Below are 19,378 nucleotides of genomic sequence, written 5' to 3' on the forward strand. Positions count from 1 at the left end.
CCTGGCTTCATCCTGGCCCACCCCAGGCTTTGCAACCATGGGGGGAGTGAACCAGTAGCTAGATCTCTCTCTCTCTTCTTCTGTCTGTGAAACTCTTTCAAATAAGAAAATCTTAAACCAAAAAAAAAAGAGTTTCTTAAAAAAATCAAAGCAAATAGACAGTAGGAATTTTCAGATGTTCTGCAGATGCTCTGAAAATAGCCCACCATATCCAAGATGTTTTGTCAAAAAAACTTGTATGTTGAAGCTTGTTAAGGAGATTATAAATGATCTTGTGCTTACGTGTGTCACTTTACTATCACAAACTACTGTACTTGCTAGGAAAGACTCACTCATTCCTGATCTGTGTTGCATGGTAGCAGTTTGAGTGCAGGGTGTCTGTGTCTCAGGCCGAGGACTCAGCATCCTTTGCCTGTTCTAAAGATGCAAAGTCCCTAGCGATGTCAGAGGAGATGCTGCCAGGACCATGTAGTGCCTTTCTGACTTCATCCCGAAGCATCCGGTGGTTTCCATTCATCTTAATTCCTGTGAGGGAGCCCTCCTTGCACACATGTGTTTCCATACACATCTGGGACATTCTTCATAGCCTGTGTCACTTGGAGGAGAAGACTCCGGGCATTTGGCTGACACTGTGTGCTCTGGCTATATTTGCCATTGGAAAATCCTCCCCAGCCCCAACCTCTCTTCTCTCGCTGCCTCTGAATTCTGGTCTTTGTTTCAGAACCAGTGTTGGCCTGTCTCACTGAAAAGCAGATGTTTCAGTTTATGGTGAGAGGAGGACACATTGTGGAAATGACGCGATACACTTGGCTCAGGGTCCTGATGTGGATCTTGCCAGGCCCTAAGTGCTCACCTACCTGTTTCTTAAAATATATTGCCCTGTAATCCTTTGCCTAATCATCCATTCTGCAGAATGCTTGCTCTTGGTGCTTTAAAACAGTAGCTTTCACCCTAGGATACCTTTGCAAATCCCTCCAGGGTTATCTGGCAGTGTCTGGAGCTGTATATGTGGTCACAGTTGGTGGCAACAGGGGCCACTGCTGGCTTTTCCTAAGGAGATGCCAGGGCTGCTGCTCAGCATCCTGCAAAGCACAGGAAATGCTCTGTACTTACTGAAGAATTTTCTGGTAGCAGGTGTCAATACTGAGCACCTCCTGCAGCTATTGTGTCACTGTTGTGTCATTGTAAGTGTTGCCCTTCTCTGCCTCCTGTAAAATGAGTGTGTATTAAATTGAAGGGGAGAAGGTGTAATTTTAGTCTTGTTAAGTCTTTACAAACTTCTATAAAGTATTTTTGTCTCTCCCTTAACATATACAGACATGCCCATTATTTGTCTATCCTGTGAGTTTTTATATTCCTGAGGCGTCAGACCTTGACACTAGACACTGTTCTGTGATCTTGGATCCTTTGCCCTGAGCGTCCTGTGTAGGACTTACCTACTGTGTAGGACCTCCTATGTGGGACTTCCCAGCTGCATGTCTTGTCTCTTCACTGATTATAATGATGTCCTATTCTCCTCTTAGTTGGTCAAAGGAGTCCTGCAATGTAACCTTGCTTGCAAGGCCTTAGTGTGGTTGATTGTCAGCTTAGAGGTTTCCTTTTTCTCTGCTTTATTTTTTAATACTTAAAAAATGTATTTATTTTTCTTGGAAAGGCAGGTTCCCAGTGAGAATGAGAGACAGAAAGATTTTCTGTCTGCCTGTGCACTCCCCAGGTGGCTGCAACAGCCACAACTAAACTGATGCGAAGCCAGGAACCAGGGGCTTCTCTTGGGTCTCCCACATAGGTGCAGGGTCCCAAGGCTTTGGGACGTCATCTACTGCTTTCCCAGGCCACAAGTAGGGAACTGGATGGGAAGTGGGGCAGCTGGGACATGAACTGGCGCTGGTATGGGATCCTGGCATGAGCAAGGAAAGGATTTAGTCACTGGGCCATTTGCTCTGGGCTCTCCTCTTTTTCTCCAAAAGGTATTCTCTGGGTCTTTCTAGGTATTTTACATTTTATCCTGCTTGACGTTGAGATATTTGGAGGAAAAGAAAATGAATTTGTTCATCTATAAGACACAAAGCATCCCTGTCATCCCAACTACCTGGATCTGTTTTGTTTGAGAAATGTAACACAGCAGTGGTTGGAATTTGCTTGACTGACTCAGATGTTTTGCCATCAGACAACATGAATATTTGGAAAAGAGCTTTGTTTTTACAGGGATTAATTTTCCTGTGTCCATAAAATATGCTAAATCTATAATCGGGCCTAAGTGATTAAACTTAAGTAGTACCCATTCTTGGGCTGGTTCCTTGAAATGCAGTAACCAATTACTCTGTATCATTTGCCTAGTTAAACAAAGTACCTGTTCCTGTTTTAACTCCAAACCACAACTTGTTGTTCATTTGTAGTATTTGTAATATAATTAGCTGATGTCAAACACTTGATCCAAAAACAATAGCAGGGAAAATATAATGCATAACATTTAGAAAAATAAGGATGAAGTCAAGTAGCCAACATAGTCCCCCAAATTGAGAGATCATGGTGATGGTTTGGTGCTAGCTTGGTGAGCATGAAGTCCTGTTTGGGAGCAAGAGGCTGTGGGGCTGGTTTGTGTGTGCACGTGCACGCGCTTGCGCCTGCTGCACAGGGTTCTGGGAGGAATGGAAAAGCTTCTACTACGAAAACCTGCAGAGAGAGTTCAGATCCCAACTTGCAGAGTGACAGTCTGAAAATCCGTGAGAGTATGGGAGCCCATAAGAGCCTGTTTGGGAGCCTGCGGCACCCTGCCTCACTGTGACTAAGTCATCTATTGGAGCAAGACTGTGTGTGTGCTGAGGTGTGATGAACCTGAATAATAGCACTGACCATATGTGTGACATCATCACCAGTTACTGACCAAACTCAAAGTAGCCATTTAGTAGTGTTTGTAACCATTTCCTGCAGAAGGGATTTGGTGAGTAAGGCTGGGGCAGCTCTGTGCAGACAAGAGCTATGACACAGCCCAGCTGCCCTATGAAAAGCCGGCCTCTTCATCCTCAGCCTCACTTTTGGAAGGGTCAGGAGTGCTCTGCTCCTGCTGGGAAGGTGTTGCTAAGCTGTCAGGCCCACTGTCCTGCCCACCAAGATGACCAGAGGGAGGTCCCGAAGGTGAGAGGCCAGAGTAAGTCAGTGTTTTGCTGTAGCCACAGCCTAGCGGGTTCTGGCCACAGGTGGTCTCAGTAAATGATGTAGCTCCTCCCTTAAGCTGCTAAAATGCATGTGGAATGCATGTCCCAGTTTGTAGCAAAAACTGCAGTGTGCTGACTTCTGACCTTGACACATCTGGTTGTTTGCAAATAGGCAGGGGGTTTTGGCAGCTGGGTTGAAATTTATTCTGTGTCTGTCAACCATGGGCAGAAGTCTGGAACTCTCTGCTTTCCTATCCTATTCAAAGCACAGTGGATATTTTATTTGCAGACCATCACGTTGGTCTCTAGCCACATAATTTAAAAGAGGGTGGGAAGAAGAGATTTTTTTTTTTACTTAGCCGTTCACAAAGTTGTCATGAGATGATTCTCCTATAGGCTAACATGAGATGTGCCTTCAAAACTGAACTATCCCTCAGGCGTTGTGGATCCTAGAGGCATTCAGATCTGTGTGTTAGTTAGTATGTATGTGGATGGGAGTGTTGTGTTGAGAAAAGGCAGATGAGTATAGTGAATTGGTCTGAGTAATACCCAGTTCGTGAATGATCAGCCTCAAGTGAAGCTGCCTTTATTTTCTTTTCTGTTTTGAAAAGCACTTCTTTTCTTTTTATTCATGTTCATTATACATGTACATGGTGAATAGTACGTATTTTGTTTTAGGAGCATGACAAAATGTGCAATAGGTATGACCATATAAAGTTGTGAGATAGTCTAAGGGTGAGAAAACCAAATGTGTGATCTGATTCATGTATCCGTTGCATGCTGTAATGCAGAGTAAGGTGTATCTCTGCTCCCCAACCTTGCTTTGTTTTTGGAGCCTTTGAGCACTTCTGTTTGTTCTTAAAATACACAATGGGCTATTGTGATTTGGAGTCTCCACATCTCACTCTGGTTTGGTTCTCATTACCCAGCCTTCCTCCCTCTCCCTCCCGCCTCCAGTAAACTATTCTTAGTAAGGTGATGATGATGTCTCCACACTGAGAGGAATTTAGCAGCTAGAGCTCCTGCTGACCTTGGCAATAAAAAGACTTGGCTCCAGGGGCCTCGAGTCACCCCCTTGCATTGACTTCTGGACAGCTCTGGCTTCCCAAAGGCTCCACAGTCTGATGTGACCTGGATGTAAAATGCACATGTGTGGGAGACAAGTCTCCAGGGAGATGAATTCCGGGATGTCTGGAAGGGCAACCTTCCATATTCATGTTACAACTTTTGGAAATGGTTATGCCAGCATGCATATTCCATGACTCCAGGGGTGTCCACTCCGATGTGTCAGGGTGGAAGGCAGGAAGCCCTGGAGAAATGGCTGGGCACAGCAGAGCCCGCACTCACCTCCCTCTTTTGGGACCAGCATTCACCCACCTGGGGCTGTGTGCCAGCCTCCCTGCTGGTCTGTCCCTCACCCTTGGGGTGAGCCTTCCCTGCCCTGCTTCCCTTGTGCTTCTGCTGATTGGCTTCCTCATGCACTGTCAGCCCCAGCTCCACCTCTCCTGCCCTAACTCTGTCCTGCTGCTCTCAGTGACTATGGCTCCAATCACCTCTGTGCTGAGGAGCCCTGGATCTGTACCTCTGGTTGCCTTTGCTTTCAAAGCTATGGACATCTACCAGTCTACCCTGCATGGTTCCACTGGCTTGTGGAAATCAGGGTCTCTCATGGTTGTATTCTCTGGCCCTTCACAAACTGGACTGTGTTCCTGGTTGAGGTTGTTGGGGTCTTGCATTCCAGCATTGGCATGGACCTTCCATGCTGTCTGTTCATGAACATGATGTAGTCCAACTTCCCTACCAGGCTTTCCCTTGGTTTCAGAGTCTCACGACCATATGATTGCCTTTGATTTGGTTTTATCATCTATTTGGACACATCCTCACAGTCCTATTACAAATCAATTCCATTATTCAGTTTAGGTAGTCCTTTGAGGTAGGGTAGGATTTGGATTAGGCTAAAATTCTTCTCATCCTCAAGTTCACAGGCCTCCTTTTCTAGGTAGCCTAATCCAAACAATGGTTTATCATCTCAGCTTGTTAATTGTTCTCAATAAATTTTAATGCTCAACCTTAAAAGACCTTCATCTCCAGTCTTTTCCCCATTCTTGTCTGTCCATCTTAACCTAACATAAAGATTGGTTGTTCTTGGAGGAGGGATGAACAAAAGGGGAGAGAAAACAAGGGATGGAGTGGCAGTGAGCTGGGCCCTTCCTGTGAGCCCCATTCTATCCCTGCCCCTAAAGCTGAGTGTGTGTGTGTGTGTGTGTGTGTGTGTGTGTGTGTGTGTGTGTTGCATTATGCCTGATGGGAAGTGGCCCCAGGAGTGGCTGTTAGGATCGACTGCAGTTCCATTAACTCTGGTGTTTTAGGAACATGCCAAAGTATGCAACAGTGCGAGGCCATGTAAGGCTGTTAGTCTAAGGGTGAGAGAACCAAATGCTCGTATGTGGTGAAAACACTGAAAGCTTCTCATTCATCTCCTAAGCTTCTCTGGCTGAGGGTGGCTGGGAGGCATGGCGGATGCTTCGGTGCTCCTGTGGTAACTCAGACATTGTCGGAAGTGTGGGAGATGACACTGCAGATGCTCACTGCTGCTCTGTGTTGACAGCAGTGTCGCTACACTTAAGTGGTCATGTCACCGCATTATCAAGGGATCCGCTTGCTGTGGGTGGAGTAAGAAACCAGGAAGTTTCCTCCTCCGGAATCTTTCCATCGAGCCCAGAAAGACTTTTGCATGTGAAATGAACACAAGCTGGATGGACAGTCTTGGTAAGATTGTCCAAATGGTTGCCATGACTGTTTCCATATGCGAAGTGGGAATGGATCAGCAGGAGTGTTAGCTGTTGGTGGGTGAAGCTGAAAGATGCCTCCACCTTAAGACACGTTTTGTTACCTTGTCAGGAGAGATTGCAGCTAAGTAACACAAATGTAAATCTACTCAAAAACAATGAGTAAAAGTTGAAAGTTGCAATTCTCTCATTTCTTGAAGATTTTTTCTTCCTTTCTTCAAGTTCATGAAAGTTTGGTTGTAGGAAATCAATTTTATATGTCACTGGAAGTGGTCGTCTACTTGAACAGTGTGGATTTTGGGGTATGTTTGGAGACATAAAGTACTAACAACACATTTCTGAGCAGTAGTCCTTAACTCCCATGGTAATGAAAAACTATAAAAGAGTCAGAGCAGTTTCCCAGCCAAAAACCTGCTATTCAGTTGCTTAAGGCAATTCCTTCAAATTCCATAGGTCAGCCATCACCCCTTGGGAAATTATTTGCTTAATAACCTTGGGCACAAAACTAGTACTAAGAAACAGTCGAATTCAGTAGAAACACATGCCCTAAAATGGTGAATTTAAGACACTCTAATTTGTTCTCTCTTCTTGCTGTCCTTTAACACCTCTGGTCATTGTAATTATAAAATTTCCGTATACTTTTGCTCTTGCATTGTGCTGTTTTGTACAAGCAAGGTTCAGATAAAAACTGGAAGGCTCAGTGCGGCTGATTATAAAATGTAAGCAAATTTCCCTAGAAAAGAAGATCACTAGTCTCAGAAGCTTCACCCATACCCCATGAACAGACTTTGAAAGTATCTAGTCAATGACCTGGGCGTGGCCCCTGAGCACACAGAGACTGAACGGTGAAGTGACTGTCAAAGACGCTGCTGGGAGACAGGGATGGACTGGCCACTGCAAGTTTGGAGGGAAGGTGGCCATTTGGTGTTTCTAGGAAATACCATGCCAGGGTCTTTAGCTCTTTCAAACATAAGCTGTTTCTTTACTGTATCTTTCATTGTGTTTGTTTTTTTGGGGGGAAGGGGGTTCAGAAATACTGTAACTTTTCCACTAATGCCCTGTGAATTTTTGGATCAACACTCACAGATGCATGGAGCAGGGACTTGTTTGTTGTTGGGAAGAGCTAGTTGTCATGTCTTGGGAGTCACCGTGTGCCCTACATGCATCTACAAAACAGCTGGTGGCCAGAGATGATACATTTTCAGAGTTTTCATTTTTTGTTGTTGTTGCATTGAAGCCCTCTGAATGTAACTTTGTGGGGAGAAACCCATTTGGATGCTAAGTATGCATGCTATGCAGTCTTTTCTTGTGGAGGAGTCTCTTCTCAGATGTGGATGTTGTAAAACTCAGGGCCAAGGTCGTTTCTCATTTGCTGGGATAGTCAAGAAAACACAGCTGCTAGTGGGAGAATCTGGTGCAGGCACGCAGGAAGCGGAAATAATGTGTCCTGCTCTGCTGTTGCTGGGTGATGGCTCACTGCAAGCGCAGCAGGAACACGTTCCGCCACCTCTGCTGTTGCTGGGTGATGGCTCACTGCAAGCACAGCAGGAAGACATTCCACCACAGGTCCTCTCCCATGGTTTCTGTGAGTCAGGAGTCTGAGAATAGGCTAGCTGGGTCCTCTGCTCAGGGACTCACCTAACTGAAGTCAAGGCTGTGGCCAGGGCTGGAGGCTCGAGGTCTTCTAAGCTCTTGGAGCCCTTGAAGAACTCAGTTCTTGGTGCAGGAAAGTCTGGGCTGTGGTTTTCATGACCCCTCAGAGCTCGCATTGCAGCTTAATCCACACTGTGAGGTCTTAAGAGGTGATTAGGACTGTGTGCTCATGAAAGGTTTCATTCATTCATGGATTCGTACATTATCTCAAGAGTGGGTCTGTTGTAAGAACCAGCAGGCCCACCTCACTCAGGGTGCTTCACCTGGGCCTGCTAGCCAGAAGTGGGAGGTTTGGACTGTTTCATCACCTCACTGCCACAGGGTTAACCCCTGTTCTTGGAAGGAATATCATGAGGAATATCATGAATATCAAAGTAACTAGATGCAATTTCTAGAGTTGCTATAAATGCACTTGTAGTATTGATGACGGAGATTGTTTTAGGTTTTGTTATGCCAGAAAATGCAACATATGCATCCAATGAGAACTGTGGCTCCCAGAGATGGGTAGGCTTAGACTGAAGGCATTTACAGGGAAGCCCTGGGGACTTTTCCAGTTGTCCACTGGAACACCACCTACCGTGCAGCGACTTGGATGCTGGAAATTTGCAGTCAAGGCATTAGTAGGATTTTCTCCTTCCAAGCCTCTCTCCTTGGCCACCTCTATATTGGGTGCTCTCGTGGCCCATCCTGTGTGTGTAAGAACAACTCTGGTGTGTCTTCCTCTTCTTGCAAGGACACCAGTCATATCGGATTAGAGTCCACCCCTCTGGCCCCATTAACCTAATTAACTGTAGAGACCTTCTCTCCAAAGACAGTCATGTCTCAAGCTCTAAGAGGTAGGACTTCAGCATGTGGATTCCAGGGTGGCTATACGATTTAGAAAATCTAGCATAACAAATAAATATTATACCCTCCAATAGAAAGATACATAAATGGATTATTGAAAGAATAAAAAGTAATAGCAGAAACATAGTACACCAGGATATACTAGAGTTAGTGTATACCAGGCCGAAAGATCCTGAGTCTTGATGAAGAATTATCTTCCTTTGGATTTAGTTGTAGTGAAGAGGATCCATCATGCTTCTCTTCCATAGGTGATGCCCAGGTCTGGGCTCCCTGGGGTCCAATTCAGCAGGAATTCTCACCGCTTACAAAATTTCTTCAGCGTTTCTTCACAGGAGCCAGGGCCTCCTAGAGCGACTCTAATCTCTACCCATGTCACTTTCCATGGCCTCTGTGACTTGGGCCCTTTTGCTTGACCCCTTGTGTAGGCTTTGGGGGAATTCTGCTTTGCACTTACTGCTCTAAACACATGTCCAGGTGGGGCTAATGCTTTGTGATCACAAAGCAGATGGAAGCCAGCCTTGTTTGGGATGAGATTTATAAAAGGAATGTGGTTAGGGTAAACAACCTAGTGCCCCAGGGCCCAGGAGCTGTGTTTCTCCTTCCCCTCCCCTTCCTGGCTGTCCTGGGGAGGGGGAAAAGTCTGGGAGCACCTGTTTCCTGGGAGCCCCAAGGCAATCCAGCTGCTTCACTGATTGCTGGGCAAACTCAGCCCTTCCCTGTGGGGCCCCAGGGACTTATCTTTGGAAACTTTCTCCAGAAAGGCAGGTCCTTTCAAAGGGCTTTGTACTTTCTCTTGGAACCCAATAAATGGCCATGAGAAGGAAAAAAAGGCTAAAAATGCTAATCTTACAAAGTCAAGGTCTGCTTTTTGGAAAAGGAAATAGGAATGTGGTTAGAATTTTTTAATCTGTCAGACATCAAGGCTGTCTGCTTGTATACTAGCAAACACTCAGCCCATTTGGCAGCAAGCAAGGAAGCAGGTAGTCAACACCACTTCTCTATTCATTTATTTCAAAGGCAGAGAGAATTTGTCAGAGACAGAGAGATCTGGCTCATTCCCCAAATGTACTTAACAGCCAGGATTGGAAACAGAAACTGGGAACTCAAGCTGTATCTCCCCTGTGGTTGCCCCATGCTACTGGTGCTTGCACTGTCACTGCTACCTCTCATGGTGAATGTTAGCAGAAAGCTGGAATTGAGAGAAGAGTCAGGACCCAGTCCCAGGCACTCTCATTCAGGACAATGACATCCTACCCTCTGTACCAAGCACCTGTCACTCACTAACACTTGAGTATCTCAGAGTCAGCTGACCATATGCTTGGAATCCGATGGGCCAAGCTTTTGCGCTGACCAGTAGGCCTGGAATTTCCATGTTATAACCATTGTGGATCCATTGGCTGACAGGCAGGAGGGCTGAACCCAGGTCGTGAAGTAGTTTTGAAACATGTTTTAGGGAGTGTTCGATTGGCTCAAACCATTGCCTTTGTAACTACATTCAAGGTCTTGGTCCTACAGACTCCAGGGTTGTAGCTCGCATGCATTAGTTTTGAATATGTAGAACTGAATATTTGAACTATCTTTTTTCTCCCTGCAGTGTTCAGATCTATGCTGTGTCTGTATTGGTTGTGGATTTAGAGCTACATGAGTATAAGAAAATAAAGGCATAAAGGGGCTAGAGCTATTTCTGGAGCAGCGGTGGCCAATAGCCCCTCCACTTGTCAGAGGTTCCCTGAGATTCGCATTCTGGAATAAAATAGAGGTAGAAACATTGCTGAGTGGCTTCCTAGCTCACTAAACCCTTTGGGATTCCCAATCAAATCTCAGGAGTTCATCTTATTTGTTCAAGACCCAACTTGCTGACTGCTTTCTGACTGTCTAGGAACTTAGGATAGGAGTGGAATTTTATGGGGACGCGGGGGAGATGGTTAATGGGAAGTGTGTTTTACTGCTTTTGTCCTCAACAGTATCAGAGGATTTCTCAATGTGATTTTCGCATACATGTCGTGTTAAGATAAATCATGTTACTCCATTAATTTAAAGATGGTCAAAAACTGCCTTCAGTGTCTCTTAAAAATGTAGTTTATAAGATGAAGTGTCATATTTTCTAGGGTTTAAAAAAATCTGGAGAAATCCATAAATACTGCTTTAATCTAAATATATGTGGTGATACCCAGTGGGCGTGGAAAGCTGGTGGTGCTGCTCAGCACCTAGTCTGTGTTGTCTGCTCCATCTTGCATGCGCTGAGGATGGAGGAGTCTGCTGTCTGCTCTGTTGTACAAAAGAGGACAGTAAGTTGAGTTGCTCAAAGGCAGAGCAGCAATCACGAACCACAGGCCTGGGTTCCTCACTGCCAAGTCACTTGCTAACTTGTTGGAATTTAAGTAGTTTCCCATAGGGGAATGACTGATTACAGATATGGGTTTTGGAGGATGAAGTTAATGTCATATGTGTAGACAGATAGGCAGACAGATGGACAGATACATAAGTATATATATACACAAATGTGCATCTTCTAGGAAACTAGGAGAAAATCTACTAGTAACTATGAAACACAAGCATTTGGAAACTCTGTGCTCAGGAGTTAACATACATAAAGTCATAATGCTAAACACAATACTGATTTAACTTATTTTTATAAGTGTCTTAATGGTGTTGTTTTCCTCTGATAAAATTGATGTAACATAAGTTTGCCATTTTAACCATTGTTAAGCATACGGTTCAGTGGCACCACTCGATCTTATAATTGTCTCCACCTTATATTTCTGGAACCCTTCCATCATCTGAGATAGTAACTCCATATGCATCAAATCATAACTCCCTATTCTCCCTCCCCTGCCTCCCAGTAACCTCTAACCTACCTTCTGTCTCTATGAATTATTTACCTATTCAAGGTACCTCATGTAAGTGGAATCATACAATATCAGTGCTTCTGTGAACAGCCTATTTCATTTGGCACAATGTCTCCAGGGTCCATATATATATCACAGAATTCCTTTGTATGACTGAATATCAATGCTGCAAGGTATTAACACACATGCTGCGTTTTGTTTTTCCATTCCTCTGTTGGTGACACTTGGGTGCCTTTCACGTTGAAGCTGTTTTGGTTAATGCTAACAGGAACACTGGTTTACAAGTGCCTGTCTGAGTTTTGATGCTCAGCTCTTTGTGTTAAATACTTAGGAGTGGTCATTGTACCTATTTCTGGATGAACAATTCAATGGTATCTAGTGCACCCACAACGCTGTGCAGCCCTCAACGCTGTCTACTTTCAAAATTTTTCATCACCCTAGATTAAAACCCATATCCTCGCTTCCTAGCTCTAAATTTATTTTTCTGTCTATAGATTTGCCTGTCCTGCACATTCATGAAACAATCAAGCTATATGGGACCTTCATGGACTTTTTAATGCAACTTTTTAAAAAGATTTTTTAATTGAAAAAAACAGATTTACAGAGAGGAGAAGACACAGAGAGAAAGTTCGTTTATCTCCTGGTTCACTCCCCAAATGGCTGCAAGGGTCACAGCTGAGCTGATCTGGAGCCAGGAACCAGAAGCTTCTTCCAGGTCTCCTATATCGGTGCAGGGTTCCAAGGCTTTGAGCCATACTCCACTGCTTTCCCAGGCCATCCTCAGAGAGCTAGATGGGAACTGGAGCAGCCAGCACATGCACGGGTACCCAAATGGGATGCTGTGCTTGCAGGTAGAGATTAGGCAATTGAGCCATTGCGCCTACCCTTAATACAAGTTTTTGATCATGGCAACTTTCAAGAAGAGTAGAAACAATTACTAAAGGAGCTCCATGTACTTGCTAACTTGTATCTGCTAGCCCCCAAATGCCAGCCCATGATCAAGCTTTTGCCAGTTTTGTTAACCAAGCTCTTCTTTACCAGGGAAGAAAAGAAGTACGTGAACCGATTTTGGAAAGAACTCCGTGTGGGAGACTTTGTGCAGCTTCGTTGCAATGAGATCATCCCTGCAGACATTCTGTTACTCTCCTCCAGTGACCCGGATGGGCTGTGCCACATTGAGACTGCCAACCTGGATGGAGAGACCAACCTGAAGCGGCGGCAGGTGGTTCGTGGCTTCTCAGAACTCGTAAGTGACCCGGCTTGGCAAGGTATCAGAAGCATTTCAGATCATGGACGATATCCCAGGCTCCTTGAACATCAGGGCCCTTGCATGTACCCCTGGGTCAGGACAGGCTACTTTCTCTAGTAGAGAGATCTAAGGGTCTAAGAAAAGCCCTAGTCTACCCAAGGGCATGATCAGCCTGGATTGTGATGAGCAACACTCACTGTTTCTGACTTTGATTTCCACCATCTATGCTGAATTTTTCAGCAAAGTGTTTGGAGCAACTGGAAAGTTAGGACATTATGAGCTACTGTGCTAGTTCACTGAATGGCAGTGTAGCAGAAATAATGCCTGCCTGCTCCCAGCATGCAGTTCAGGAAGGTTTTCTCTTCAAGGGAATTTCTGGGTTCAGCATTAGGTCTTCAGTAACTGTGTTATGTCTTAGATACTCTCCAGCTACAACAACAAGGCCAGGGGTGAAGAGTAGGAAAGGAAGTCAGAACTGACCACTGCACTCCCATGTAAGGCTTGTCGCCAGAAGATATAAACTCTGCCAGGGCTCTTTACCTTCAGTCTGTGCAGAGGTGAGAAATGGCTGCCCCCTCTAGAACCTCAGAGGGCACACTGTGCTAGTGACAGATAAAATCAGTGGCCTGACTAGTCAGGCCACCCAGCTGCTAGAGAGAGATGGATTTGTTTGCCATCCCTTAGGTTGTCTATCTGAATCATGCCTTGAGGGTTTGGCTATTACCCGGTATTGATACATGCTTGAAGAAGAGGTTTAAGGGCTTGGTTCTTGCAATTACAGGGAGAACACCATGGAGAATTCTCTTTGTGTGTTGAGTGGGGAAGATCAGTGCCCACCCCCACACAGCTGGATCTCCTCCAGGAGAAAGTTGTGTAAGGCCTTGGGATCCATCAGCTCTGTGCAGCACTTAGCTTTGATTTGCAGCTTGGTTAGCACTGTCTGGGACTGTCATCCCTGCCTTGGCCCATGACATGTCCAGGCGGCCATGCAGTTGTCTGAGCACCCTTGCAGAAGGCTAGAACAGGTCCTGGACCGAGTGGGATGCCCTGCCTGCCTTGATTGGTGGGAGCTTCATTCCCCTTGCTACAACTCTGTCACCATGTGACAAGGCTCTAACTTACCATTCCAACTCCTCATATTATCCATCCTAACTTCCTCATTTATTTTATTTTTGCCCCGACTTTTGTGTTAAGTGTATTTGGAGAAGCTGTTTTAAATCTCTTTCAGGAATGCAAACCATACATAAACATTGATATTAGTATACCTGTATTTTTTGGTGGAATGACATGATCCCAGATCAAGAAAATTAGTTATGAATATGAGCTCCACATGCTTCTTCACCCACGTTTGTGTGTGCATCCATTGCCTTAAGTAACTTTTGGGAACAATTCAGCCACGCTCCCAGGCATCACCTTTAGGTCTACCCCATCTCAAGGACCCAAAGCAGCTAGGGCCAAAAAACTAACACTGAAATTTGTAATGGGGCAGCGTCGTATTACCAGTTCTCATGATCTCAGTCGGGAGTTAGGGAAGAGCATGGGCTGCAGGGGTACAGTGTCATTCTCCTGGGGGAGTGCCTGTGTGTACAGAGAATGATGGCCCTGAGAGTCAACATGTGTGTATGACTAGCTAGTGGAACCCCAGGGTAGAAAATACAGAAAACCCTAAGGACTGCAGAACAGCCTGTCCATGCCTGGGATGTTTGGGAAGTGCAAAACCACAAGTGGTCAGTTATCAAGAGTTAATTTCCTGGTTTTATATCCTCACTGTTCATCTTTTTCAACTTCTGAACTACTCCCAAGAAAAGAAAGGCAGTACGTCTCCTTTTTGTTGACCAAGAGTTGAAAAATCAAGATTCTAATTGCAGTATGACAATGCCAGGAACACGTATGTACTCTGTATTTAAGCGTGTTCTTCATGATACAAGGTTAGCTAGTCTCAGACAGGGGAGGAAGTGACAATGCTCTTATATGTTTATTTGTGTCAAGGACAATGCAGTAATTTTTCAGCTCATGCATGAGCAGCCAGAAGTGGTGGTTCCCAGAAACACTCAAATCAAAAATTACCTTGGTGTTGGTGCAGGAACTAGGAGTATCCACCAAGGTGTGATAGCACAGAACATGTGTGATTCAGTTAGGGCAAGCTTGACATAAAGAGCTCTGCTTGGGAGATTGGATGGTGAGAAGTGCAGGTACTCTGAAGAAAAAAAGAGCTGGCACAAGGGACAGGGACAGCCGTACTCCTGGGTCTGAGACAGATAGGCTCTCCCTGCTCAGGGTCTTGAAAAAGCTACTGAGCAGTTGCTCTGCTGGACTTAATGTACCTACCCTTGTGCTAGAACCGATCTGAAGCCAAGATGAGGAGCCAGGAGCTTATTTTTATAAGCAGAGATAGATAAAGATGGTAGGAGAATCTGCCATCTGCTAATCTGCTGAGTTACTCTCCCAGTTGCCTGCAATGGCCAGGCCTGGGCTGGACCACAGTTAGGAGTGAGAAACTTAATCTAGATTTTCCATGTGGATGGCCCCACCCAGTCACTTCAACCATTACTTTCTGTATCCCAGACTCTGCAGGGGCAGGTTGCTGGGGTTCCCAAATGCTTTCATATGGAAAATGAATGTCTCAATTAATATCATTTTTAAAAAAGTAATTTTAGAATGCTTTGTAAAATGCATGACAATCAAGAAAATAAGTTACCAAAAGAAGAAACAAAATATGTAGGATAACAGAGATCATATTTTTTTCATACTCTCTGTATATTAACTGCTACAAATAAAGCAAAATGTGATATTTGTGTTTTGAGTTTGGCTTGCTTCACTAAGCATAATTTTATTATTTTTATGACTAATAGTTTATCATGCATACATACCGCATGTTTTTTATTCAACCCATAGTTCTCTTAACCGCTGAGCCTTTCCCTCACATCATTTTATAGACAAAATTAGAACTATCAGAGCCGGGAGAGCCCCTCAGGGTGGAGTTGGTAGCAAGAGGGCTTTGTCACCTGTTCAGTTGGCAAAGAGGCTTTCCCGTATTCAGGTCTTCCTATTCTGGGCTGGCACTGGCACTGTGTCACAGCACAGCCAGAAGTGACAGTTTGCCTCTGTTTATACTTGCAGTTATTTCTGCAGAAGTAAGGATTTTTAGACCCCTATAAAAATTTGTCTTTCAGAGACTCATTTTTGTAATTTTTAAATATTCATAGATAGTAACTGGGTGTTTATTGTGCTTCAAGTAGTGTACTGATCAAATATTAGAAAGCATCTTTCCTCCCATGACTGCATATATGATGAGTGCAAATAAGTAAGTGAGGGTAGGAAGAGTAATGATAAATCAGAACTAAGGACATGGAATGCCAGGTGAACACTGAAATTTCAGTTGTGAGTGGAGCAGGAAGAGCTGGAGGGAAGAGACCCAGAGGCCAGGCCAGCTCACGGGGAAGAGCAGTCCAGGTGACTTCTGTGTTGATGCATTTCCTGAGGATTTATGTTCCAGTAGTCTGTCTTTCACGTGGATGTGTTGCATATGTGTAGCTCTGTCTAATTGCTAAGCCTACAGGAAAAGCTGTCCCTAACTCTTCCCACTCTTCCCAGGTCTGTGTGTGCGTGTGTGTGCGTGTGTGTGTGTGTGTGTGTGTGTGTGTGTGTGTTTCCATGTCTGGACATGATGTACATGCATATTGGTGTGTGTTCCAGATAGGAGAGATGAGGAGACATTTATGGAAACCTATGGAGCAGGCAAAGGTTAAGGAGCACTACTCTCAAAGTTGCCTTCCTTCTCCATGGTCTCACTTTCACTGATGAGTGGCAGGCACGGCACTGGACAGTGTTCCCATGGACGACAGGAGAGCAGGAGGGCTCACATGTATCTAGCTTTCACTGCAGTACATTTATGTGGGCCTTAGTTTTACTGTTATGTGTCTCAGTCCTGTACTCACTTATAAACCAGGCACTTCCTAGGTACAGGGAGAAACCCATGATGTACAGGTCTCAGTATTATCCATGCTTTAGGACTTCCAGTGGGAGCATTGATCATGCATACTTAATATCCAGCCCCACTCTGATTCTCAACGACGTGGTTTTACCTCCACTTTGTCACCAAATCCCTAACAGTGGTCTTGGGTGCCGGGTGCATTCTTGCTGTGACTAACCAAGAGTCAGCCCTGCCCGGAATTACTTCTCAGAACTCAAGGGGCTTAGAAAACTAACTTTTAAGATTTTAAATATGCAGGAGACTTTTTTTTTAGTTCTACTTACACATTCTCCCAAAATTATTTCTACCAACAGGGAAATTAGACATGGGGAAGTACAATTTGCGAAGTGGTTCTTGTACCAAAGTTTCTTTTGCATTGAACTTTCCAGGTTGTTAGTAATTGAATTTAGTTGTATTCTCTGCATTAAAAAAGAACCAAAAGCAATATAATCTATCATCTGTGTATAAAACAAAAGCACTTGGTTCAGGATCCGTTAATTGGACTGGTCAATCGTAGGCCTTTACAGTAGACCTTTCTGCTCTGGGACGTTTTCATTCTCAGAATTTAGCAGTCAAAATTCTCTGTACGGATGTTAAATAGAGAACAGAAAAGACATAAAAATATTTTAGCAAAATCACAACTTTGTTTAGATTAAAAATTTTGTTTCCAGCCAAGTGCGGCTATTCAGAGAAATTCAGTTGTGTGTGTGCTATGGTTTTTGGATGTGTCCCTGGTTTTATAACATCCATCGTGTTTACCTCATGGGAAATGGAAGTTAGATTGTGTTAAGGTTTGTTTGGTTCTAATTCTGGTGGCCTTGCCATTGATCCTGTTCTGAGTCTGTGGTCTGCCCATTCGTCACACAGAATAAAGCACTCTGATCTCAAGGAGAAAGAATGCCACAAAGTTGATAAAATTAAACTAAACTGACATCCTTTCCAAAGAAATTTTATTGTATCTATACTTTAGATTTCATTGTATACATTTAATCTCACTCTTTTGGTATGGCTAGAAGTGGCTATTTTTTATTCTGGGGGAACAAAGAAAACTAAAGCAATAAAAGATTTTTATTCAATTTGTTAATATGCAATGGGATACATTGTTATTCTCTTTAACTGTATTTTCTTTAAAAAAAAAAAGAAGCAGGAGAACTTAACCAAATTTCATCTTCATTAAATGAAGCTGAAATGGGAAAATTATTTTGTTCTGTTCATCTTTCTTCTTTATCTGAGAAGCAGAAAGAGCTTTTATCCACTGATTTGTTCTCTATACACGCACAATGCCTGAGTCTGGACTAGGATGAAGCTAGCAGCCAGAACTCAATTCAGATCTCACCCATGGGTGGCAGATACCCAGGTACTTGAGCCACCACTGGCAGCTTCCAAGGGACTGTACTAGCAGGAAACTAGAATCAGAAGCAAAACTGCTACGTGAGCCCAGGCTCTCCTATAGGGGATGCAAACAGCTGGCTTAACCACTCAGCCACATACCTGCTCCCAGTGTGAGATTCTGTATATTCATGGATGTGTCTATGTGAGAACATATGTGTGAACATGTGTATGCAAGTGTGTATATGTCCCAAAGCAGAAATAGAATAGACAGCACTTTGTTAGCTTATCTGTTGGTCAGAAGATAAATATTTTTTTTTTCCTGGGCTAAGACTATAGTGTTCTAGAACTAGGTTGACCTGCATGAGAGTGTTCTGGGGGACCTGGAGTCTTCAGGGTCATTGTTAACAGCACTGCAGGCATCAGGCAGTTCTAACCTCTGTGTGTTGGCCTCTGGAACACTCTTTGCCCTTGATGAAGGGCCTGGGCCTGCTGTCATTTCCCTTGGTCTTGTTTTGCAAGCAGAATGTCCACCAAGAGGAAACTTCTCTGTGTCCACAGAATACAACAGGAGACTGCCCACCACTCCCTGGTCTCTGCAGCCTTTTGAATTCTTTGTTATCCTAACTCTGCGTCTGAGTTTGTAGGAGTCTGTTTCCTCATTTACCCCGAGTTCCTGGGGAAGTCCTCCAGTGCTGTCGGTGGGCACGTGCAGCTCAGATGGAAGGTTGTGATTTGGTTCTCAGTTCGGTAACTGTGCGCTGTAGAATTTCATTTTCCCAGCAGTGAGAGAAATGGAAGGGGATACACGGGCACATTCACATTTGTGTAGTGATAGTAAAGTCAGCCAGACCTGAGAGGGAACCAACCTTCTAAGGAAAGCAGCAACTTAGAAAAATAACCTTCCCTTTAGGGAGTGAAAATGGATGGAAGATTTATTCTCTCTCTTTCTCTCCCTCATTTCTCCTCTCTCCTTCCCTCCTAATTCTGCCTTTTAAATAAGTAAGAGAATAAATCTTTCAACATTTTCTGCTCTACTCGGGGTGCCAGCAGAGCCGTATTTCCTACCGCCTAAATTGGATTTGATGTTGAAATTATTTTAAGGCTTTCTCATAATTGCTGATGAACAGTCCTCTGTGATGGGGCAGGGACTTACTGGGTCTACATGAAATTAGGCTGAGAAAAAAAAAAAAAAAACTCTGTTAACCTGTCTATGTCTGAATGCCTATGTATTCCCCACCCCTGATACCAAAGGCCAAGAAACTTCAGGGTCTTGCCAGCAAAAAGTAGCCGAGTCCTCGGGTTCCCGAGAACAAGTGCTTGGGTGTGTCCACTGGGGTTGCCTCTGGTAGCAACTGGACCAAAGCCTGCTTCCTTAGCTGTCACTGCTGATTGCAGCAGTGCCACCTGTCACGAGCTACAAGCGAGCCCTTTCATTTGTGAGTGAAGGCCAACTTCAAAGGATTCCAGGCCTAGGTTTGTTTTGGGCAAAACTTCAAATAGTTGGTTTACTCATCCGGCCTTTATCAAGGTTT

General features: G+C 44.3%; 1 protein-coding gene across 1 annotated transcript in view; it reads left to right on the forward strand.

The window, feature by feature from the left end:
- ATP10A (ATPase phospholipid transporting 10A (putative)) overlaps positions 1 to 19,378 on the forward strand; it is a 150,977-nt gene that overhangs the window by 59,278 nt on the left and 72,321 nt on the right. The window contains exon 3 of the mRNA XM_058666521.1: positions 12,334 to 12,538. Within this exon, the coding sequence (XP_058522504.1) occupies positions 12,334 to 12,538 (205 nt within the window). The remainder of the gene's footprint in view (positions 1 to 12,333; positions 12,539 to 19,378) is intronic.

This window comes from Ochotona princeps, chromosome 6 (genome assembly GCF_030435755.1).
Source record: "Ochotona princeps isolate mOchPri1 chromosome 6, mOchPri1.hap1, whole genome shotgun sequence".
Taxonomy (NCBI): domain Eukaryota; kingdom Metazoa; phylum Chordata; class Mammalia; order Lagomorpha; family Ochotonidae; genus Ochotona; species Ochotona princeps.